The sequence below is a fragment of the Ruditapes philippinarum genome, unplaced genomic scaffold (assembly GCF_026571515.1).
Source record: "Ruditapes philippinarum isolate M1 unplaced genomic scaffold, ASM2657151v2 ctg56_1_1_1_1, whole genome shotgun sequence".
In the NCBI taxonomy this organism is placed as follows: domain Eukaryota; kingdom Metazoa; phylum Mollusca; class Bivalvia; order Venerida; family Veneridae; genus Ruditapes; species Ruditapes philippinarum.
The window spans coordinates 481,391-503,611 of NW_026862156.1; the positions used below are offsets into that span (position 1 = coordinate 481,391).

The following is a 22,221-nucleotide window of genomic DNA, read 5'->3' on the forward strand; positions in this document are numbered from 1 at the left end:
TATAATTTGATTTTTGAATGGTGATGTGCTATGCCATATCACGGTCGGTAGATAACCCAATCACGTGACTCAACCGAGACAGCATTTTTCGTAAAATTAGTCTGTCTCCAGACCGTTCTATTTGAAAGATCTATTTGGCGTATGTTCGGTTACGCTACTGATAGTTTGTACTAAATATGTACAAAAATGTTACCCCACCCACTTAATTGTTTGACCATTTTCCTACTTAGCCTTATTCAAACATCCTTAATATTTACCAAAGTGAGGAATGTTTTCAAAGTTTGCCTAAATTTTCTTAAAAGTATATCTACTGGTTAATATTGTCAAATATAAAATACTTTTACCGTGTTGTTTTGATTTTATCTATACTTTGTAAATTTCAGGTTTAAATTTGGCATTTGTAAGATTTAATAATAAATCAATAAATACGTATAATAATTATATTCTTAAAAATAACACTTTTTTCTTCCAAAAGGGATCTGAGACATACTTAAAAAATATAGAAATAAAAAAGTTGACTCTTCTTGGGTTTGAACCCATGCCCCTTAGTTGACACACGGATATATATTATTAATATAAATCCGTGGTTGACATTAATTCTAGCCTATTTTAATACTATTCAACGCGTAGGTAATGCATTAGGTGAATAAATACCTTAAAATCACAAGAATGATAATTTAATATAAATAAAAGATTAGGTTAAGTTGCATCTTCTCGGTCCTTTCATAATAATTATCAATAATAGCCGAGATATTCCGAGTGCGTAAGTCGTGAAAATCACGTGACAGTATGTGAGTCAGGTAAGCGATTGCGCACGCGCAGTCCATTCACTTACTGCAACGGGAAAGGAATCGCCATATTTTCACATGTAATTTCACACGACACCAATGTTGTGAGGTAAACGACTTTAAATAGTTTCAGCTTCATAATGACAAGTTAAGTTAAATTCTTCATGATTACAAATGATTTGGTGGAATGTGTGTCTCAATTGTTTGTTTAAATTGATAACACGTGCTTTTAACAAGGAAATGGCCAGCTCTCAGGCCCGTACGGTACAAGTCAACCCGGCCCCAAGTCAACCCGGCCTCAAGTCAGCCCGGCCCCAAATTGGTCAACCCGGCCCCAAACCAATGTTATTTCTGGTCAACCCGGCCCCATTTTTTTTTATTTATTTTTTTTGCTTTAAAATATAAACACTTATCAAGAAATAAATAAAAATTAACAACAAAAACAACAACAAAAGTTTAACGATGATATCTTTTATTATTTATTTTATATAAAAACTATCAATATTAACAAACAAGCAACACATACATAGTTTACTGTTTTTGCCGTCGCGAAAATAAGGTGACGTCTGTCTTCAACCTTAACCTCTCTACGATAGAAGTATTAAGAAAAAACTAAACTTTTTTTTGACAAATCATTGAAAAGAAACCTTATGTTCAAATCATTACTATGTTATTGTATGTTAAAAAAAGAAACACTAAAGTGTTTCCTTTAACAGTTTTTAAGTAAGATTAATTATAGAGATGCTGCCATCTACCACAGGTATCGCAGCTAGGTCACTGCCTCCTGTCTGTCACGCACAATATATCCACAGTCAATACAGTTATCAGTCATATTGACATAAAATGATTTAACACAAAACACTATCATTTTTTCAAACACTTTTTGATATTCCAATATTTTTACACAGTAAATATTCTTTGAAAATAAGTTAATAAAATACGAAACAAATATTAATTATACTGATGAATGTATTCAATAAAAACATTCAAATGAACTGGGAAAAAAATGTTGTAAACTTAATTTATACAAACCTTTTAACTCGAAATTCTATGCATTTCTTTCTAATTATCGCATTAACACTTATGAAACCATTTTAATTTACATCGAATTTAAAGGATTTGTTTTCACAGCTATACCTTTTTTGTTAATTGAATAAACTGTTTGATTATCACATCTGAAATAATGTTGAGTTACATATAATTGTTGATGTTATATAATTATTCATTATCACTATTGCGTATTAAGTCTTAATCGGCGCAATTTAATTTACCGACACTTTTATGCCAGTTCGCGTTTTTTTACTATTGTTCTATAGTTAATACTATTCAATTAATAATTTTATTCCATCATACAACAAAATGACCTGAAAAGTTTTCCTTGAAAAATACATATTTTGGGGCCGGAATGACCGATTTTGGGGCCGCACTGACCAATTTCGGGGCCGCATTGACTAAATAAAAATACTGTGGGGCCGAATTGACCAATTTTGGGGCCGGGTTGACCAATTTTGAGGCCGGGTTGACTTGGGGCCGGGTTAACTTGGGGCCGGGTTGACTATAATTCGGCCCGTAGCTTCCTTTCCTCTTTACGGGCTTGCACATTTATTACAATTCTTCCAAAAGACTATTCATATTTCCGTGGTACACAGACAACAAAAGTGTAAAAAGATAAAATTCTGGAAAACACGTTGAATATTGTAGGATACCGATAGCCATGTCAGTTGCATCATAAATTATTCCATTTAATTAGGGGTTGGCAGTACTCAGACGTCAGAGATAAATAGATAAATAATGTTTGCATGTAAGCAATTATGTATTAACACCATTATGTGGCGGGCATACACGGGGCTTTAGATAGAAGACCATTCCCGATTGTCGGGAATTTGACAAACTTATGGAATCCGGGTCCCGGGTAATAGACTTTGGCCGGTTTTTACATCCCGGGACTCTGGAATTTCGACGCCACAAAATAAAAAAGGGGAGTAACCGCGAAAGGTCTACAGTAGAGACGACGGCGATATTTTTATTCGTGTTTTTGAAGTGTTTTTCAAGATATAAGAAGATATGCAATCTCGAAGTCACCGCAAGTGTAACTCGACAGAGACCTGACCGCTGGGTTTTTGTCAAAATTACTTGACTATTAAAATGTCAGTTTATTCGAAATGAATGGTTATTTTTTGTATTGCGCATATAAATATAATCAAATTATATTATTATTTGTAATAACTGTTCAATCAAAACATCATATTTTAAAACTATAACAATCGTTTTTCAGATATGTCGAATTCCAAATCGTAATACAAGTATTAATGGTTCTGCAGAGTGCTCTTCTCTTTATTTTTTGTACGGAGTATTTTCATTAGTCTAAGGTTTTCACACGACCAATGAAAATTCTCCATACGAATGCATCCGTTTATACATGTGTACTTTCATTTTTGATGCAAAGGCGTCTTCGAAAAAGGTATTCGGGCACAATGACATTATGAGTGGAATTTCATAAATGATTTCCTTAACATTAAATGAGTCTGAGGCCAAAAAAAACTCTTTTTTTCTGAAAGCCATACAAAACATAAGGGGTATTGCACTTCTGTGGTCTAAATATGTGTATTTTATCATTGACATGGTGGGGAATCATTGATATGGTGACCACGTAACATGGTATCTTAAAGTCCCATTATTCATTTGTAAACTTTATTTCAAATGAAAGAGTTTTCACTCCAATGACATCAAGGAGAATTCTGATGTAAAAATTTGCATTTGATTTCTTAAAGACATGAAAGAAAATCTTCGAAATACACTATAAATATATTGCGCTCATGTAGCGCAAATGTAATAATTGGAGGTATGTTTGGATGAAAAAATAATTTCTGAAGAATAGTAATGCGGAAATGAGCCATTTTCTTCAATAAGAGGATAAGTATGATCTGTTGATTCAATAATTGAAATTTTACTCACAAATTTAAGCATTATGTTCCTTTAAACTTAAAATTAGTGGATTCTCCTGAAAAAGTACAATAATGTTTATAATGTCACTGATGGCTATTGCAAGTCCTGTCAGTTACGCATACTCTGCATGCTCTCAACAAAATATTTTCTATTAAACAAAAGATATTGACAAAGATTTCTCTAGTGGACACCTGAATCTGAAAGATTATCGATTGCTGCGATACCATGTCATGTGGTCTCCATATCATGTGATTCCCCACCATAATTGCAAGATTAGTTTGATAGACTACTAGCAGATTTTTGAGAAAATAATGTGTCAATTAACAAAAACGAAAAACAAAATTCAGTACCATTTTGTTCCAATAGAATTAAAAACAACCTATTGTTTTATCTATCAAAATATATGTTTGAAAACTTTGTTAAGTTGTGCTACTTAATTATTAATTTTTAAAAAATCCAGGCTCAAGCTCCTATCTAGGCTCAAGCTCCTATCCAGGCTCAAGCTCCTATACCGACTCAAGCTCCCATCCAGGCTCCTGCTCCTATCCAGGCTCTTTAGGAGAGTGCACCAGATTGTGAGTACACCATGCAACGCAGCTTAAGAAAATTTTGTCAGTTCTTTTTGTAGCTTTGTGTTCATGTCACTCATGGTGAGCTATAATTGTCGTTTCTTCATGAGGTCATAATGTATGGCTGAAATCTCGGCAAAGTTCAAAGCTGGGTCATGTGGGGTCAAAAACTATGTCACTAGGTCAAATCTTAGAAAAAGAATGTGAACACATTAGAGGCCACATTTTTGGCTTATTCTTCATGAAACCTAGTGTAAATGTTCATCTCTATGAAATCTAGAACATGTTCGAAATTAGGTCATGAGGGGTCAAAATTAAGTCACTAGGTCAAATCTTAGAACATTTTTGGTCCAATTTAAATGAACCTTAATAAAGTTTGAAACCGTAAAGATTATAAAAATGCCCTCTATTTCAGGTATAAATGTGGAAGTGGTGTCCAGGTTTGGCCGCAGGAGGAGGAAGAATGTCCTTTTTATTTTAATGACTTTTTGTGTTAAATTTATTGTTAAAATAAAATAAGAAGTTTAAGTGTTGTAAGTTTTTAGCTCACCTTAGCTGTGAGCACGAAGCTATTGTGATCGGCGAATGTCTGTCTTCGCAAGTCTGGCCTCAACTTTTAGTGTTTTAACACTCTAAGAGGCCACAGATATGGTTCAATCATAATTAAACTTGGTCAGCATGCTTACCATCCCTATAGAAACTGGGTCATGTGGAGTCAGAAACTAGGTAACAAGGTTTATTTTGTAGCTAAACTATTCTAGGAAAATATTAACCGTTTACTCCATAGATACGTGTTTTAATGCATATGCGACCAGTGCAGATCAAGATCAGCCTGCACATCCGTGCAGTCTGATCAGGATCTCCACTGTTTCTATTTTATATCCATAAAAGAATTTCTGACTGAAAAGGGAACAGTGGAGATCCTGATTAGACTGCATGGATGTGCAGGCTGATCTGGATCTGCACTGGTCGCATATGCGTTAAAATAGGTATTCATGGGGTAAAGGGTTAAAGAGCTTATACGATCGATTGTGTGTCTGTGTCCGGCTGTCCGCATTGGTTTAAGTTTTTAAAAGTCATACATTCTGTCACGGTTCAGAACTGTTCACTAATTACGGGAGAAAATGTGTAAGCGGCCGGATAGCTCAGTCGGTAGAGCCGTGGAATGGTATTCCGAGGGTCCCGGGTTCGCGTCCCGGTAAGGCTGCACATTTTTCTCACCCTGTGACATTTGGCGCCCAACGTGGGGCCGTGACTGATATAGCTCAGAGTTTAATTTACATTGCTCTGTAACTCTGTGAAATTCGAGGACGAATATCAATATAGCAGGGGAGTATGTCACGGTTCAGAACTGATTAATTACGGGAGAAAATGTGTAAGCGGCCGGATAGCTCAGTCGGTAGAGCCGCGGAACGGTATGCCGAGGGTTTGAGTCCCGGTCAGGCTGCACATTTTTCTCACCCTGTGACACATTCTATACTATGAAAGATACCACTACCATACTAAGAAGGCCTACAACCCTGGATGCATTATTTTCAGAATTATGCCCCTTGAAAATACTAGAGGTGTAACGATTCATCGATGCATCGCGATCTGTCTTGTCCTTTCATGTGAAATTACAAATTCCAATATATTGCGATGCAATACATATTTCACCTGCTGATGTATAGAAACAGCGGGAATGTATCGCAATACACTAACAATATCTTCCAGGAATATAAGGACAAACGTATTTTTTGAAAGACTGAAGAAAGAAAAATAGCTCAGACGAAAACAATAAACAAGCGCAACTATTATCATACCATCGTTGTCATTTCGTTTCCCCATGTCCGCAATCGTTACTAACCAACTTTTATCAATTCCATGTAAATGGGCTGGTGTTCTTTGAACTTGTTTATAATAAAAACATAATTAAAGATCTGTGCGATTTCAAGAAAAAACAACCTACAAACATGAATTTGTAATTTAATTTTGTCGCACTTAATGTCAGATTAAAATAGTGATGGTGACAACGTGATATTCGTCACGTATAAAATTTATACTTTCATTTCCGTTGACATCATTTTCCCGTAAAAAAACCCAACAAAACCATGAAGACTGCAAAATATGTAGAAGGGGAAATTACAGTCAATCCTCCCTGGTCATATAATTCACGAGTTTTGGGAACATTGTAGTTTTTGGGGAACCATCAGACAGTGTTGTATAATGTGGAAGACCGGACGTGGAGTGTTTGCAAAATTTGCAAAATTTGCAAACTCAAAATAAAATACTCTGGGGTTGAGCACAAATCTTTCGAGAAAACTGAGACTGAAAATTATAAACTGTCATTTTCACAGTTGTTGACCTAATTGCAGATCACTTGTTACTATTTTGTTCTCAAGAAAAATCATTAGTGGTGTATTGTAAGACTGAAATTGTTAAACTGCCATATTTACAGTAGTGGACTTTAGTGTTAGAATAGCTAGTAGATATCAATTTGCTGTTATGGTATAATTAAAAATACCTTTAATCCTCAAGTAATCAGAAAAGTAAATTGTTGAAAAATCAAAATCGGAAACTAAGTTATAACAACAAGTTAAAGAGTTTATTTTTTTGTTATTGTAATAGTTTTATATTATATTCGTAATTATGCTGTAAACAAATGGCCAAATTTTTTATATACTGAGTCTGAAAGTCGTGATACAGATCGCATCGCAACATAAGACTCGCAATATGCATCGCATTTCTTCAAAGTATGCAATTATACATATCGTGAATCGCATCGTTTTGAAAAACAAATATCGTGATATGTATCGTGACAGAAAATAATGGCAATGCACAGCCCTAGAAAATACCCATTTTATAAGTTTCTTCTAAGTCTAATCATTTGAATACTATCAAAGTTATTAAACTGAAATTGATACATATATAATCATTGGGACTATACCTACCTTACGTCAGAGGCCCATTAATCTGAATTCATTATTTTCCTAATGATAAGCCTTTGTACTTATATATTTTTCCATTGTTTTTCTGATAACAGTTTTATTTATTGATTGATCTCTTAGATATTTACCCTCTCCCCTACCCCCGGGGCATATGATGCACCAAGCAGGCTCAAGGGTAGGGATTTAGACAAAAATGGTTGTCTTTAGGGTAGGGATTTAGACTTCAAACATTTTAAGATGTCAAATTCCCCTGGGTCAGCCTGCCGCCCCCCTGGGCAGGCAAAATAATGACAGGTGCATCTATATTGAATGTTATTTTTCATTGTAGATATTTTAATTTTCATAGTTTTAAAAAATACAAAAGCTTTTACTTTAACTATCAAAATGTCAATAGAAAACATGTTGACCATTTCATTCACTTGATTTTAAGCAATTCTGCATTGTTTAATATAAATGACTCTTTTGATAAACACTTAGTAGTTTCGAAATAATGTGGAAATAACAATAATTTTGTTACATTACAACTTTAAATCAATTTTGCATAATTCTGGTTGCTATGGCAACAAATAGCCTGAATTTCAAGATTTCTGATTTAAATTTTTCACCTTTTTCAGTAAAAGTTCTTTATTTCTTAAGGTGTTTACTTAAAACTTTAAATATAAGTTTCTGGTCATCAACCACATCACCCGATTTTTTTCGAGAAATTGGTATTTTTTACTCCAACTTCTTCATTCCTTATAGGATTTACTTTAAAATCCCACATCGTAATAATATGGCAAGGTTGTATAAATATAATTTCCTTACTAGGCAGGAAACTTAACGCATTACTTTGATATAGACAAACTTTCAACTCATAAGATTTAAGTTCATTCATGTCATTCACTGGTAAAATTGAATGGCCAATGGCCCATCAGAATGTTGCTTGGGTTCTAACCGGTAGGGGACTTATGTATTGCTTGCAATACTATTATAATTGCTTGTTAATATTATAATCGCAAAACCTTCATATTTCACATATTGATTGGTCAATAGTAGTAGATGACCCCTATTGATTTTTGGGTCACTAGGTCAAAGGTCAAGGTCACAGGGGCCTTGAATGGTAAAATGATTTCTGCTTTTTTATCATGGTTACTATTAATCACAAAGTGTTCATATTTCACATATTGATTGGTCATAACTAGTAGATGACCCCTATTGATTTAAGGGTCACTAGGTCAAAGGTCAAGGTCACAGGGGCCTTAAATGTCAGAATGGTTTCCACTCATTATCTTGGTTACAATTCATCACAAAGTCTTCATACCTCACAGTCATATTGATTGGTCATCACTAGTAGATGACCCTTATTGATGTTGGGGTCACCAGGTCAAAGGTCAAAGTCACAGGGTCTTTGAATGATAGAGGATTTCAGTTCATTATCTTGAAAGATAATTATCTTCATATTTCACATAGTAATTTGTCATAACCAACAGAAGATCCGTATTGCTTTTGGGGTTACTAGATCACAGGGGCCTTAAATGTCAGAATAATTTCCGCTTATTATCTTGAAAACTATCACAAAGTCTTTATATTTCTTATATTGATTGGTCATAACTAGTAAGTAGCCCCTATTGATTTTGTGGTCACTAGGTCAAAGGTCAAGGCCTTGAATATCTCATCTTGAAAACTATTTATTGCAAAGTCTTCATTATTTCTCTTTTTTACCATAATTGAATACTTCAATGTACCCATTTATGGCAAGTTTCTCTAACCAAATTACCAATGTGTGTCAAGGGCTAGAAAGTGGGATATATGTGTCGTTGGACATTTCTTGTTACACTTTGTCCAGAACAAAACTCTAAAACTGTAAGAGGTATCACCATGAAACTTTGTAGGTAGATAGATCTCATTGAGTAGGTGTGCAGTGCACAAGAACTGTAACTCTGCCTTGCCTAATTTTTGACTTATTGCCCTTTGTTTGTTTTTACACTTTGAACTTTGTCCGGGACATAACTCTAAAAGTATAAGAGATTATAAGATATCAACATGAAACTTTGTAGGTAGATAGGTCTCATTGGGTAGAAGTGCATAGCTAAAGAACCATAAGTCTGCCTTGCCTTATTTTGAAGTTATTGCCCTTTGTTTACTTTTACTTTTTGACTTTTGTCCAGGACATAACTCTGAAACTATAAGAGATATTATCATGAAACTTTATAGATAGATAGATGTCATTGAATAGAAGTGCAGTGCAAAAAACCATAACTCTGCCTTTCCTAATTTTGGAGTTTTTGCCCTTTGTTCATTATACCCCCAAAAACGAAGATTGGGGGGGTATATAGGAGTCACCCGGTGGTCGGGCGGTCGGTCGGTCCAGACATCTGTTGCATTTTCCTTGTCCGGAGCATAACTTGAAGACTAATGGTTGGAATTCAATATAACTACATACAATGGTCAAGCACATTGAGAGGAAGTGCAGTGCACAAGAACCATAACTCTATCTTGACTAATTACAGAGTTATTGCCCTTTGTTACTTTTCCTTGTCAGGGGCATAACTTGAAAACTACTGCTTAGAATTCAAAACAACTTCATACAATTGTCAAACACAAAAAGGGGAAGTGCAGTGCATAAGAACCATAACTCTTTCTAAAGTAGTTTCAGAGTTATTGCCCTTTGTTACTTTTCCATTGCTTTCTTTTGTCCGGACCATAACTTGAAGACAAATTGTTGGAATTCAATATAACTACATACAATGGTCAAGCACATTGAGAGGAAGTGCAATGCACAAGAACCATAACTCCATCTTGACTAATTACAGAGTTATTGCCCTTTGCTACTTTTCCTTGTCGGGGCATAACTTGAAAACTACTGGTTGGAATTCAAAACAACTTCATACAATTGTCAAACACAGTAAGGGGAAGTGCAGTGCATAAGAACCATAACTCTATCTAAAGTAATTACAGAGTTATTGCCCTTTGTTACTTTTCCATTTTTTTCTTTTGTCCGGACCATAACTTTAAGACTAATTGTTGGAATTCATTATAACTTCATACAATGATCAAGCACATTGAGAGGAAGTGCAGTGCACAAGAACCATAACTCCATCTTGACTTATTACAGAGTTACTGCCCTTTGTTACTTTTCCTTGTCCAGAGCATGACTTGAAAACTACTGGTTGGAATTCAAAACAACTTCATACAATGGTAAAGCACAATAAGGGGATGTGCAGTGCACAAGAGCCATAACTCCATCTTGACTAATTACAGAGTTATTGTCCTTTGTTACCTTTCCATTGCTTTTTTGGTCCGGAGCATAACTTGAAGACTAATGGTTGGAATTCAATATAACTTCATACAATGGTCAAGCACATTGAGTGGAAGTGCAGTGCACAAGAACCATTACTCCATCTTGACAAATTACAGAGTTATTGCCCTTTGTTACTTTTCCTTGTCCAGAGCATAACTTGAAAACTACTGTTTGGAATTCAATACAACTTCATACAGTTGTCAAGGACATTAAAAGGAAGTGCAGTGCATAAGAGCCATAACTCCATTTTGACAAAATACAGAGTTACTGCCCTTTGATACTTTTCCTTGTCTGGAGCATAACTTAAAACGTACTGGTTAAAATTCAAAACAACTTCATACAATGGTCAAGCACAAAAAGAGGAAGTGCAGTGCACAAGAACTATAACTCCATCTTCAGTATTTATAGAGTTATTGCCTTTGTTCCTTTTCTTTGTCTTTCTGGACTTATTACAGAGTAATTCAATAAAACTTCATCAATGGCCAACCACATTGAAAGGAAATGCAACATACAAGAACCACAACTATCTTTAATTGCCCACAACCATAACTCTATATTTCAATTCTTTTACAAGGTATTCTGTTACTAGTAACATCCTCATTTCCGAAGCAGTCTTGTGGGGGTGTTAATCACATTTAGTGATAGTTCTAGTTTTTTTTTTTATACTTTCTGGTGTCCAAAACCTTCTCAGGGAGCATCACTCGGTTCAGAAGAATTGTGACTATTTATAGCAATGGAAGTCAGATGAATGATCCAGGGCCATCAATTTCAATGGTATACCATTGCATCTTAGATGCCATTAATTTGTATGAGTTGTTAGGAAATACATATTCATTCAAAAATAACTGTCATAGATGCTTTTTTACAGATCTACACCATGTGTGTTTCAAGTGGTCCAAGTATTTGCCTGATGTGCTTACTGTATTATGGTTGGCAGGCAAAAGCTGACACACCAAACATAAGTGCTCAGATATCTAAACAGTATGATGTGTTTACAGACAGCATTGATGCTACTGAAGATTCAAAAGAACTTTATTTCATGGAGAAAGACTTCTTTTTGATGAAATTGATGACAAAATATGGAAATGGAAGAGAGATACCTTTTGAGGGATTTGAACACATGTTACACAACCTTGGTCTTGGTGGCATTTTTAAGTTTGATCATGAGGTCAGTTGTCATAGAAATAATAGCAGTTCAGATTTTCTCAAATTACACTCACATCATAATCATTCAAAAGACACAATAACATCCATTGATCTTTGTGGCCATGCAAATAAGAATGGCTACACAGATGAACATTACCACCAAGGTGATCATGACCACACAGATGAACATGACCACACAGAAGAACATGACCACACAGATGATCATGACCACATCGATGAACATGAACACATCGATGAACATGACCACACAGATGATCATGACCACACAGAAGAACATGACCACACAGATGATCATGACCACATCGATGAACATGACCACACAGATGATCATGATAGCTCAGACAAACCTGTCTACACTGGTGACCATGATCATAGAGATGAAGAGAAACATGGTCTTACAGGTGACCACATGCATAACCAAACAGATGACCAGAAGCATGAACATGCAGATGAACAAGATCACAATCATGATGATGAACCCACTCAAGATCTGATGAATGTAAACAATCATAATGACACTAGCAAACATGATCACAACCATAGTGTTCAAAAGAGAGGAACAGATTCTTCAGAAGTATAAAATTTTTGTTATTTTACAAATTTACATTTAGTGTAAACAATAGGCTTTTCGACTTTCAAATATAAATAATTTGGTTAACTATCTTTCCATTATTTTAAGTTCATGTATAATAACTTCAAATTTGTTTTTAGCTCACCTGTCACAAAGTGACAGGGTGAGCTTTTGTGATCGCTTTTAGTCCGTCGTCCGTCCGTCGTCCGTCCGTAAACTTTTACTTTAAATGACATCTCCTCATAAACCACTAGGCCAATTTCATCCAAACTTCACAGGAATGTTCCTTTGGTGGTCACCTTTGAAAATTGTTCAAAGAATTTAATTCCATGCAGAACTCTGGTTGCCATGGCAACCGAAAGAAAAAACTTTAAATATCTTCTTTTAAAAAACCCTAAGAGCTAGAGCTTAGATATTTGGCATGAAACATCTTCTAGTGAGTGTCTACCAAGTTTGTTCAAATAAAAGCCCTGGGGTCAAAATTGGCCCCGCCCCAGGGGGTCATTGATTTTCCCTATATGCATATAGTAAAAACTGAAAAAATCTTCTTTTAAAGAACCCAAAGAGCTAGAGCTAAGATATTTAGCATGAAACATGTTCTAATGAGTGTCTACCAAGTTTGTTCAAATAAAAGCCCTGGGGTCAAAATTGGCCCCGCCCCAGGGGGTCATTGAATTTCCCTATATGCATATAGTAAAAACTTATAAAATCTTCTTTTAAAGAACTCAAAGAGCTAGAGCTAAGATATTTAGCATGAAACATGTTCTAGTGGGTGTCTACCAAATTTGTTCAAATAAAAGCCCTGGGGTCAAAATTGGCCCCGCCCCAGGGGGTCATTGATTTTCCCTATATGCATATAGTAAAAACTTAAAAAATCTTCTTTTAAAGAACCCAAAGAGCTAGAGCTAAGATATTTAGCATGAAACATGTTCTAATGAGTGTCTACCAAGTTTGTTCAAATAGAAGCCCTGGGGTCAAAATTGGCCCCGCCTCAGGGGGTCATTGATTTTCCCTATATGCATATAGTAAAAACTTATAAAATCTTCTTTTAAAGAACTCAAAGAGCTAGAGCTAAGATATTTAGCATGAAACATGTTCTTGTGAGTGTCTACAAAGTTGTTCAAATAAAAACCCTGGGGTCAAAATTGGCCCCGCCCCGGGGGTCATTGATTTTCCTTATAGACTTGTCGGACCTATGCTCGCCCAATAAAGGCAATTATTTGATTACTATTTAATACACTTTGACTTTCAAAAAACTTTTTCGAATTTGTTTTATAGCTGGTCATATTTGGTACGTAATGTGACCCATTTAAAACATAAACACTTACATCCGGGTACTGTCTGCTAGGTCAAACACCACCAAATTAATATTCTGAAATGTTGAAGGGAGGAGACCCATGCTCACCCACCGGTTTATTACGAATATAAAACGGATATTACCTAAAATCATTCATCATATTTTTAGACTGATTTGTTAATATAGAGCAGGTATTTATATTTTGCATTATAATTATATTTTTACAGAGAAAATCGAATTTTGATATACTTACTATGTAGACTTCATTTTTTCAAAAGATAGTCAACCGCTGTTGGTAGAGTGTGACTAAACAGTTTCTGTGACTAAATATCATGTACATAAGTTTTTTTTCAAATTCAATAAGTTAACTAGAAACATAAACTGTAACAAAAACAACAGTCTGTGGTCTACAGTTTCAACAATTACTACTCTGTACAATATCTACAAAACCACCTTGTGCTGGTAACTAAACTCAGATCTACATCTGTTTGCACATTAGATGGCAAGCACTTATAGTGGTACCACTTGTCATATCCCTCTTCTAAAAGCTTTCTTGCCTTTTTCAAATGTCTCAGGATCATGAATTTTTTTTGCCTGGGCATACTAAGCATACTGATCACTCTGAAGAGGATATGGGGAAAATTAGTGGTGTAAGACCTATGTTATTTTTAGTATCTTCTGATAAAAAACGAAAAGAAAAATTAATTTTTTTATTAAAGCTGCAGTCTTCGTTAGTTATCTACTAAGTTATTAATAATCAATGTCTAACCAAAAAATACACCATAAACAAGTGACAGATTTAAATGGAAAACGCTGACTATTGTGGCGGCCCTGGAAATTGCATGTAAAAAACAATATGACAGCTGGTGTCAATACCAGTTTACGACTGTTTTAAATATATCAGAACTACTTAAACTGTACAAAAAGTAAGAACAATGTTTAATTGTTATTTTAAGTTGATTTTTATTAAGATTTTATTAAAAAGTCACACATGATTCGTTGTTTTTATTAGCATCACAGACTTTCATTTGTACTTAGGTTTTCGTTTTCGTCTGCTTTATTATGCTAACAACTTCCGTTAAACTCTTCAAAAACAAGGTGAGAAACTAGGACACTTGCAGCATCAAGAAACAACAACACATGATTCAGATAATATTTTTATTCATAAGTTTATATCAAAAAAATAAAAATCTGGGCGAGCATGCGCCTGGGCGAGCATAGGTCCGGTGAGTCTATGTGTATAGCAAAAACTTAAAATCTTCTTTGAATAAACCCAAATAGCTAGAGTTTAGATATTAAGCATGAAACATCTTCTAGTAAGTTTCTACAAAGTTTGTTCAAATAAAAGCCCTGGGGTCAAAACTGGCCCCGCCCCAGGGGTGTCATTGTTTTTAACTATATGTGTATGGTAAAAACTTAAAAAAATCTTCTTTTAAAAAGCCCAATGAGCTAGAGCTTAGATGTTTAGCATGAAACATCTTGTTATGGGTGTCTACCAAGTTTGTTCAAATAAAAGCCCTGGGGTCAAAATTGGCCCCGCCCCAGGGGTCATTGATTTTCCCTATATGCATATAGTAAAATCTTATAAAATCTTCTTTTAAAGAACCCAAAGAGCTAGAGCTAAGATATTTAGCATGAAACATCTTCTAATAGGTGTCTATCAAGTTTGTTCAAATGAAAGCCCTGGGGTCAAAATTGGCCCCGTCCCAGGGGGTCATTGATTTTCAATATATGGATATAGTAAAAACTTATAAAATCTTCTTTTAAAGAACCCAAAGAGTTAGAGCTAAGATATTTAGCATGAACCATGTTCTAATGGGTGCCTTCCATATTTGTTCAAATAAGAGCCCTGGGGTCAAAATTTGCCCCGCCCCGGGGGTCATTGATTTTCCCTATATGCATATAGTAAAATCTTATAAAATCTTCTTTTAAAGAACCCAAAGAGCTAGAGCTAAGATATTTAGCATGAAACATGTTCTAATAGGTGTCTATCAAGTTTGTTCAAATAAAAGCCCTGGGGTCAAAATTGGCCCCGCCCCAGGGGGTCATTGATTTTCCCTATATGCAATTAAGTAAAAACTTATAAAATCTTCTTTTAAAGAACCCAAAGAGCTAAAGCTAAGATATTTAGCATGAACCATGTTCTAATGGGTGTCTACCAAATTTGTTCAAATAAGAGCCCTGGGGTCAAAATTGGCCCCACCCCAGGGGTGTCATTGTTTTTAACTATATGTGTATAGTAAAAACTTTAAAAAATCTTCTTTTAAAAAACCCAAATAGCCCAATGAGCTAAATGAAACATCTTCTTATGGGTGTGGGGGGGGGGGGGCTTTATACAGGTGAGCGACCTCAGGGCCATCATGGCCCTCTTGTTTAATATTATTATTATTTAATATTGTTAATATTTACTTTCTCTTTGTTTAAATTATTTGGAGACATTGAGCATGTAGTATCACCTTTCTGTTCAAAATTGGTACTGCAAATTGGGTCACTGTATTAATTCCCTTTTTTTTTGGTGTTAATGTTTACTTTCTTTTTTGTTATACCCCCAAAAACGAAGTTTGGGGGGGTAAATAGGAGTCAGTTTGTTGGTCGGTCTACATCATGGTTTTCGGACGATAACTAGAGTTTGGAATGAGGTATTGAGATCAAACTTGGTATATAGTAAGGTTATATGGAAACCCCGGTTGGTATTGCATTTGGACCTCCTGGGGTCAAGGTCACTGTTACTAAAAATAGAAAAATTGTTTCCGGACAATAACTAGAGTTAGGAATGAGATATTGTCATCAAACTTGGTGTGCTTGTTGGTATTCAGTGTTCGACACTAACGCAGTCCCGCGGTCCCGAGGACTCCAAAAATTGGCAAGGGATTTCTAAAATTCCAAGTCAGATGTCCCGTTGGGACTTTAAAGTTTTTAAATAAAAAATATACTAAACAATTAAAACTGATCTTTAATCAACTTTAAAGTATTCATTTAAGATGGTCACCTTGCAAAAAAGTATTTATTAAACATGATAAACTTGCAAAAAGTAAACCGGAAATGAACCATTGTTTACAAAACACGAAAATTCTCCACATACCAAACATTCCAATGTCAGTATTTGCCGATATTTTGATGTATTTTTAACCACCATATTAAAAATGATTTGTTATGCATATAGCGTTGCACTTGTCCGTCCGAGTGTCCGTCCGTACGTCCGTCCGTCTGTCCCTACGTACCGAAATCTTGTGAACGCAACTCCTCTTAAACCGGATGGAAGATTTTGCTTAAACTTCCAGGAATGAACAACCTTAATGTGTAGATGGTAGTAAAGGAAGGAATTTTTGCTGCGACCAAATTTAACAGAATTATGGCCCTTTGTTGCTTTTTTCACTATATACTATGTAGAAATTTTGTGAACGCAACTCCTCTTAAACCGGATGGCAGATTTTGCTTAAACTTCCAGGGATGAACAACCTTAATGTGTAGATGGTAGTAATGGAAGGAATTTTTGCTCCGACCAAATTTAACAGAATTATGGCCCTTTGTTGATTTTTTCACTATATACTTTGTAGAAATTTTGTGAACGCAACTTCTCTTAAACTGGATGGCAGATTTTGCTTAAACTTCCAGGGATGAACAACCTTAATGTGTAGATGGTAGTAAAGGAAGGAGTTTTTGCTGTAACCAAATTTAACAGAATTATGGCCCTTTGTTGATTTTTTCACTATATACTCTGTAGAAATTTTGTGAACGCAACTCCTCTTAAACCGGATGGCAGATTTTGCTTAAACTTCCATGGATGAACAACCTTAATGTGTAGATGGTAGTAAAGGAAGGAATTTTTGCTGCGACCAAATTTAACAGAGTTATGGCCCTTTGTTGATTTTTAGTTTTCAACTTGTGGCACATGTAGTCCAAAAAATATTTGACCTAGAGTCATAAGATTGACAGAACAGTGGCGTGTGGGGGCATCCGTGTCCTATGGACACATTTCTAGTTTTATATAGTTTTGTTTAATATTTGATGTTTACTATGGTGTTAGAACACTTACACCGTGAAAAAAGTCGGCAATTCCATAATCAATAGTGTAATAGATTTCGGATAAACAAATTCGGATGCGTGATTTTTTTGATTTTTTTTTTAATATACAGATTTTGTGATTATATTTAAATGCAATAATAATAACTTGTTCCTGTCTTTGTTATCATGACATTGATATCATTATGTAAAGGAATTATATAAGTTAGGAATTTATTGTGAGCAAAAAAGCTTTTTTGCAGTAACTCATTTTCATCTCTTGACTAGTTTACACTGATTCAAGTAGACCTAATACAGCAATATTATAATATCAAATGAAAATTACTTACTGCATAACTACAAAGGGACAAAATAAATTATATGTATTGAAGTCAGTAATATTTAGGACATATTTTACAAGACCTATAAACACTTCCGACTGCATGTATGATTTTGTTACCAAACCTAATAATGCTGGAAGGAAACATAAGAGGATTTCGTTCCTTAATTACTTAATGTTAATACAGATGGGCAATGATCAACATCCCAAAAAGTAGAACGAAAGAACAATAAAAATAAGTTGCATATCAATACTGATAGACAAAGGTTATTGCTTAATTCTTATAATTATATAAAAAAAATCAGGGACTTCCAACTTAGGGAAGGGATTTTTGAATTCAGAAACAGATGTCCTGTTGGGATTCCTGGCTTAAAAGTTAGTGTCAACCCCTGGTATTGCATTTGGATCCCTTAGGTCAAGGTCAGCATCACTAAAAATAGAAATTTGGTTCCTCAACAATAATTAGAGTTAGGAATGAGGTAATGTAATCAAACTTGATATAAAGCATTGTCAGCTTATATGAAGACCGCAATATGTATTGCATTTGGACCCTCTGGGGGCAAGGCCAAGGTCACTGCTACTAAAAATTGAAAAATGGTTTCCAGACAATAACTGGAGTTAGGAATGAGATATTGTAATCAAACTTGGTGAATAGCAAGCTTATATGAAGACCCCAGTTGGCATTGCAATAAATTGAAATTATTCTTTGTACACAGTTGATACATCCTTCACTTTAGGTTGAGTTCTAATTTTTGTGTCGCCTTGAAAGAGGCGACTTATAGGGGTTACTTTTGTCGGCGGTGACGGCGTCGTTGTTGGTGTTGTTGTCGGTGTCGGCGTCCCCTTAAGCTTGTCCGGACCATAAGTCAGTCATTATAAGTCTGATTGACTTCAAACTTGGTATGCATGCTTCTTATAATGACCCGAAGTGCAGTGCACAAGAACCAGTACTCTGCACTTCTTATTTTTTGAGTTATTGCCCTTTGTTAATTTTCATACTTTATTTTTGTGCGGGCCATTTCTCCTAAAGTATAAAATCTTTGGACTTGAAACTTCATAGGATAATAGATCTTATTAAGAAGAAGTGCATAGCACAAGAACTGGTACTCTGCATTTCTTATTTTTTGAGTTATTGCCCTTTGTTAATTTTCATACTTTATTTTTGTCCTGGCCATTTCTCCTAAAGTATAAAAGCTATGGACTTGAAACTTCATAGGGTGATAGATCTCATAAAGAAGAAGTGCAGTGCACAAGAACTCTTCAACTGGTACTCTGCATTTCTAATTTTTTGAGTTATTGCCCTTTGTTAATTTTCATACTCTATTTTTGTCCAGGCCATTTCTCCTAAAGTATAAAAGCTATGGACATTAATTTTCATACTCTATTTTTGTCCAGGCCATTTCTCCTAAAGTATAAAAGCTATGGACATGAAACTTCATAGGATGATAGATCTCATTAAGAAGAAGTGCAGTGCCCAAGAACTGGTACTCTGCATTTCTTATATTTTTTTTATTGCCCTTGTTAATTTTCAAACTTTATTTTTGTCCAGGCCATTTCTCATAAATTATAAAAGCTTTAGCTCGAAACTTAATAGGATGATAGATCTTATTGATAAGAAGTTATTGCCCTTTGTTGATTTTCAAATTTCATTTTTGTCCTGGCCATTTCTCCTAAACTATATTGTTTACAAGGCGACACATCCGACTTGCGGAGTTCTAGTTATTCAGACCACTTCCTTTGTAAAAAGTCATAGTTGCTGGTGGGGGTATTAATTATGCCCCCATTTCAAAGAAGAGGGGGTATATTGCTTTGCATTTGTTGGTCCGTCGGTCCGTAGACCAAATAGTTTCCGAGTGATAACTAAAGAACCCATAGGCCTAGGAACTTCAAACTTGGTATGGTGATTGGTCATGACCAGTAGATGACCCCTATTGATTTTGGGGTCAATAGGTCAAAGGTCAAGGTCACATTTACCTTGAAGGTTAAAACGGTTTCCGATCAATAACTAAGGAACGCTTACATGGGTGAAAGTTTTCAGGATTATTCCTGAAGTTCAGGATTTTCAGTCTCCTAGAAGCCTTCTATTTTCTATGTAAAACTATAGAAAAACTGATAAATTCAGGATTTTCAGGATTTTTAAAATTTCCAACTTTCACCCATGCGCTTAGGCCTAGGAACTTCAAACTTGGTATGGTGATTGGTCATGACCAGTAGATGACCCCTATTTATTTTGGGGTCAAGGGGTCAAAGGTCAAGGTCACGTTGACCTTGTAGGTAAAAACGGTTTCCGATCAATAACTAAAGAACGCTTAGGCCTAGGAACTTCAAACTTGGTATGGTGATTGGTCATGACCAGTAGATGACCCCTTATGATTTTGGGGTCAAGGGGTCAAAGGTCAAGGTCACATTGACTTTGTAGGTAAAAACGGTTTCCAATCAATAACTAAAGAATGCTTAGGCCTAGGAACTTCAAATTTGGTATGGTGATTGGTCATGACCATTAGATGACCCGTAACGATTTTGGGGTCAAGGGATCAAAGGTCAAAGTCACATTGACCTTGTAGGTAAAAACGGTTTCCAATGAATAACTAAAGACTGCTTAGGCCTAGGAACTTCAAACTTGGTATGGTGATTGGTCATGACCAGTAGATGACCCCTATTGATTTTGGGGTCAAGGGGTCAAAGGTCAAGGTCACATTGACCCCCCTCCCCCCCCCCCCCCCCCCCCCCCCCCCGTCTAAAAATGGCAAGGTGGACAAAAGCCCTCCCTAACAACTTGGCTGTCATTAATGAGGCCTACATGATTCATAAAATTTATGCATATTTTATTTGGTAAGATTTGTAATAACTTAAATTGCTGCACACAACCTATGGGGTCACAATAACTATTACCTTGTGACTAGTCATGACCAGTAGATAACCCTTATTACTTTTTTGTTCCTGGGTCAGAAGTCATGCATAATAACTGATCACATGACTAATTGGCTGTAGGGGAACATGTTTTACAAACATATCTTGTTACCTTCAGTGATAGCTCTAGTTTGAATTGTTTCAAGACCAGAAGATGAGCCCTATTGAATTTTGGGTCAAAGGTCAAGGTCACATTGACCTTGTAAGTAAAAACGGTTTCTGATCAATAACTTAAGAACACTTAGGCCCTAGGAACTTCAAACTTTATATGATGATTGGTCATGACCAGTAGATGACCCCTATTGATTCTTGCGGGTCAAAGGGGTCAGTGTCAAATGACCTTTGTACTGTAAATGGTTTCTAGACCAATAATTCAACAGTCAAAGATGCCTTGGTTGATATTTTTATATTAAACTAAAAATGCTTTTGGTATACACATTTGAAGTCTTATGTAATATAACAACTTGAGTGGTAGGACAAAAGCCCCCCCCTCCCCCCCCCCCCCCCCGTTCTAAAAATGGCAAGGTGGACAAAAGCCCTCCCTAACAACTTGGCTGTCATTAATGAGGCCTACATGATTCATAAAATTTATGCATATTTTATTTGGTAAGATTTGTAATAACTTAAATTGCTGCACACAACCTATGGGGTCACAATAACTATTACCTTGTGACTAGTCATGACCAGTAGATAACCCTTATTACTTTTTTGTTCCCTGGGTCAGAAGTCATGCATAATAACCTGATCACATGACTAATTGGCTGCCCATAGGGGGCATACATGTTTTACAAACATATCTTGTTACCTTCAGTGATAGCTCTAGTTTGAATTGTTTCAAGACATTGAGCATGTAGTATCACCTTTCTGTTCAAAATTTGTACTGCAATGGGGTCACTGAATTGACAAAGAGTTCTTTTTAAAAACACATTCAAACATACTTAAAAATCCTCAATTCAGAAACTACCATGTCAAAAGCTAAGATATTTGGCCTATAGCATCAATTTGTGTTTTTTTTCAAAATAATGTCACCAGCGTCAGAATTTGCATCACCTAAGGTGTTATTTATATTTCTAATGAAATATTCCTATAAAGTTCATAAAAAGTAAAATTGTACTGTTTCTTTAATGTTATGGTAGGTTCTTGAAAGTGCTGTAGCGTAGAATGTCTCTGTTCTTTAACACACATGAATATTTCAAATAAACAAGAACAAAATGCTATGTTGCTATTAAGAATCCATAGTCCCTCTCAGGATTTTAACCTACAGCAGAGAGGGGCAAGTGGGTAGCAGATATTAGGCTTTATACACTTTCACATAGTATTAGTCAAATAGAGAAAAATGGCCCCTCCTCCTAGTGGTGAGTGATGGATGAGGGGCATTATTGGAGTAAAGCCGCAGACTGAGCATATACACACTAGCATGCTAT

General features: G+C 35.5%; 1 protein-coding gene across 1 annotated transcript in view; it reads left to right on the forward strand.

Moving 5' to 3' along the window:
- Positions 1-792: 792 nt before the first annotated feature.
- LOC132718130 (zinc transporter ZIP10-like) overlaps positions 793-22,221 on the forward strand; it is a 116,121-nt gene continuing 94,692 nt past the window's right edge. Inside the window, exons 1-3 of the mRNA XM_060701754.1 lie at positions 793-897; positions 4,195-4,309; positions 11,379-12,251. Coding sequence (XP_060557737.1) covers positions 11,388-12,251 — 864 coding nt within the window. The 5' untranslated portion in view covers positions 793-897; positions 4,195-4,309; positions 11,379-11,387. The remainder of the gene's footprint in view (positions 898-4,194; positions 4,310-11,378; positions 12,252-22,221) is intronic.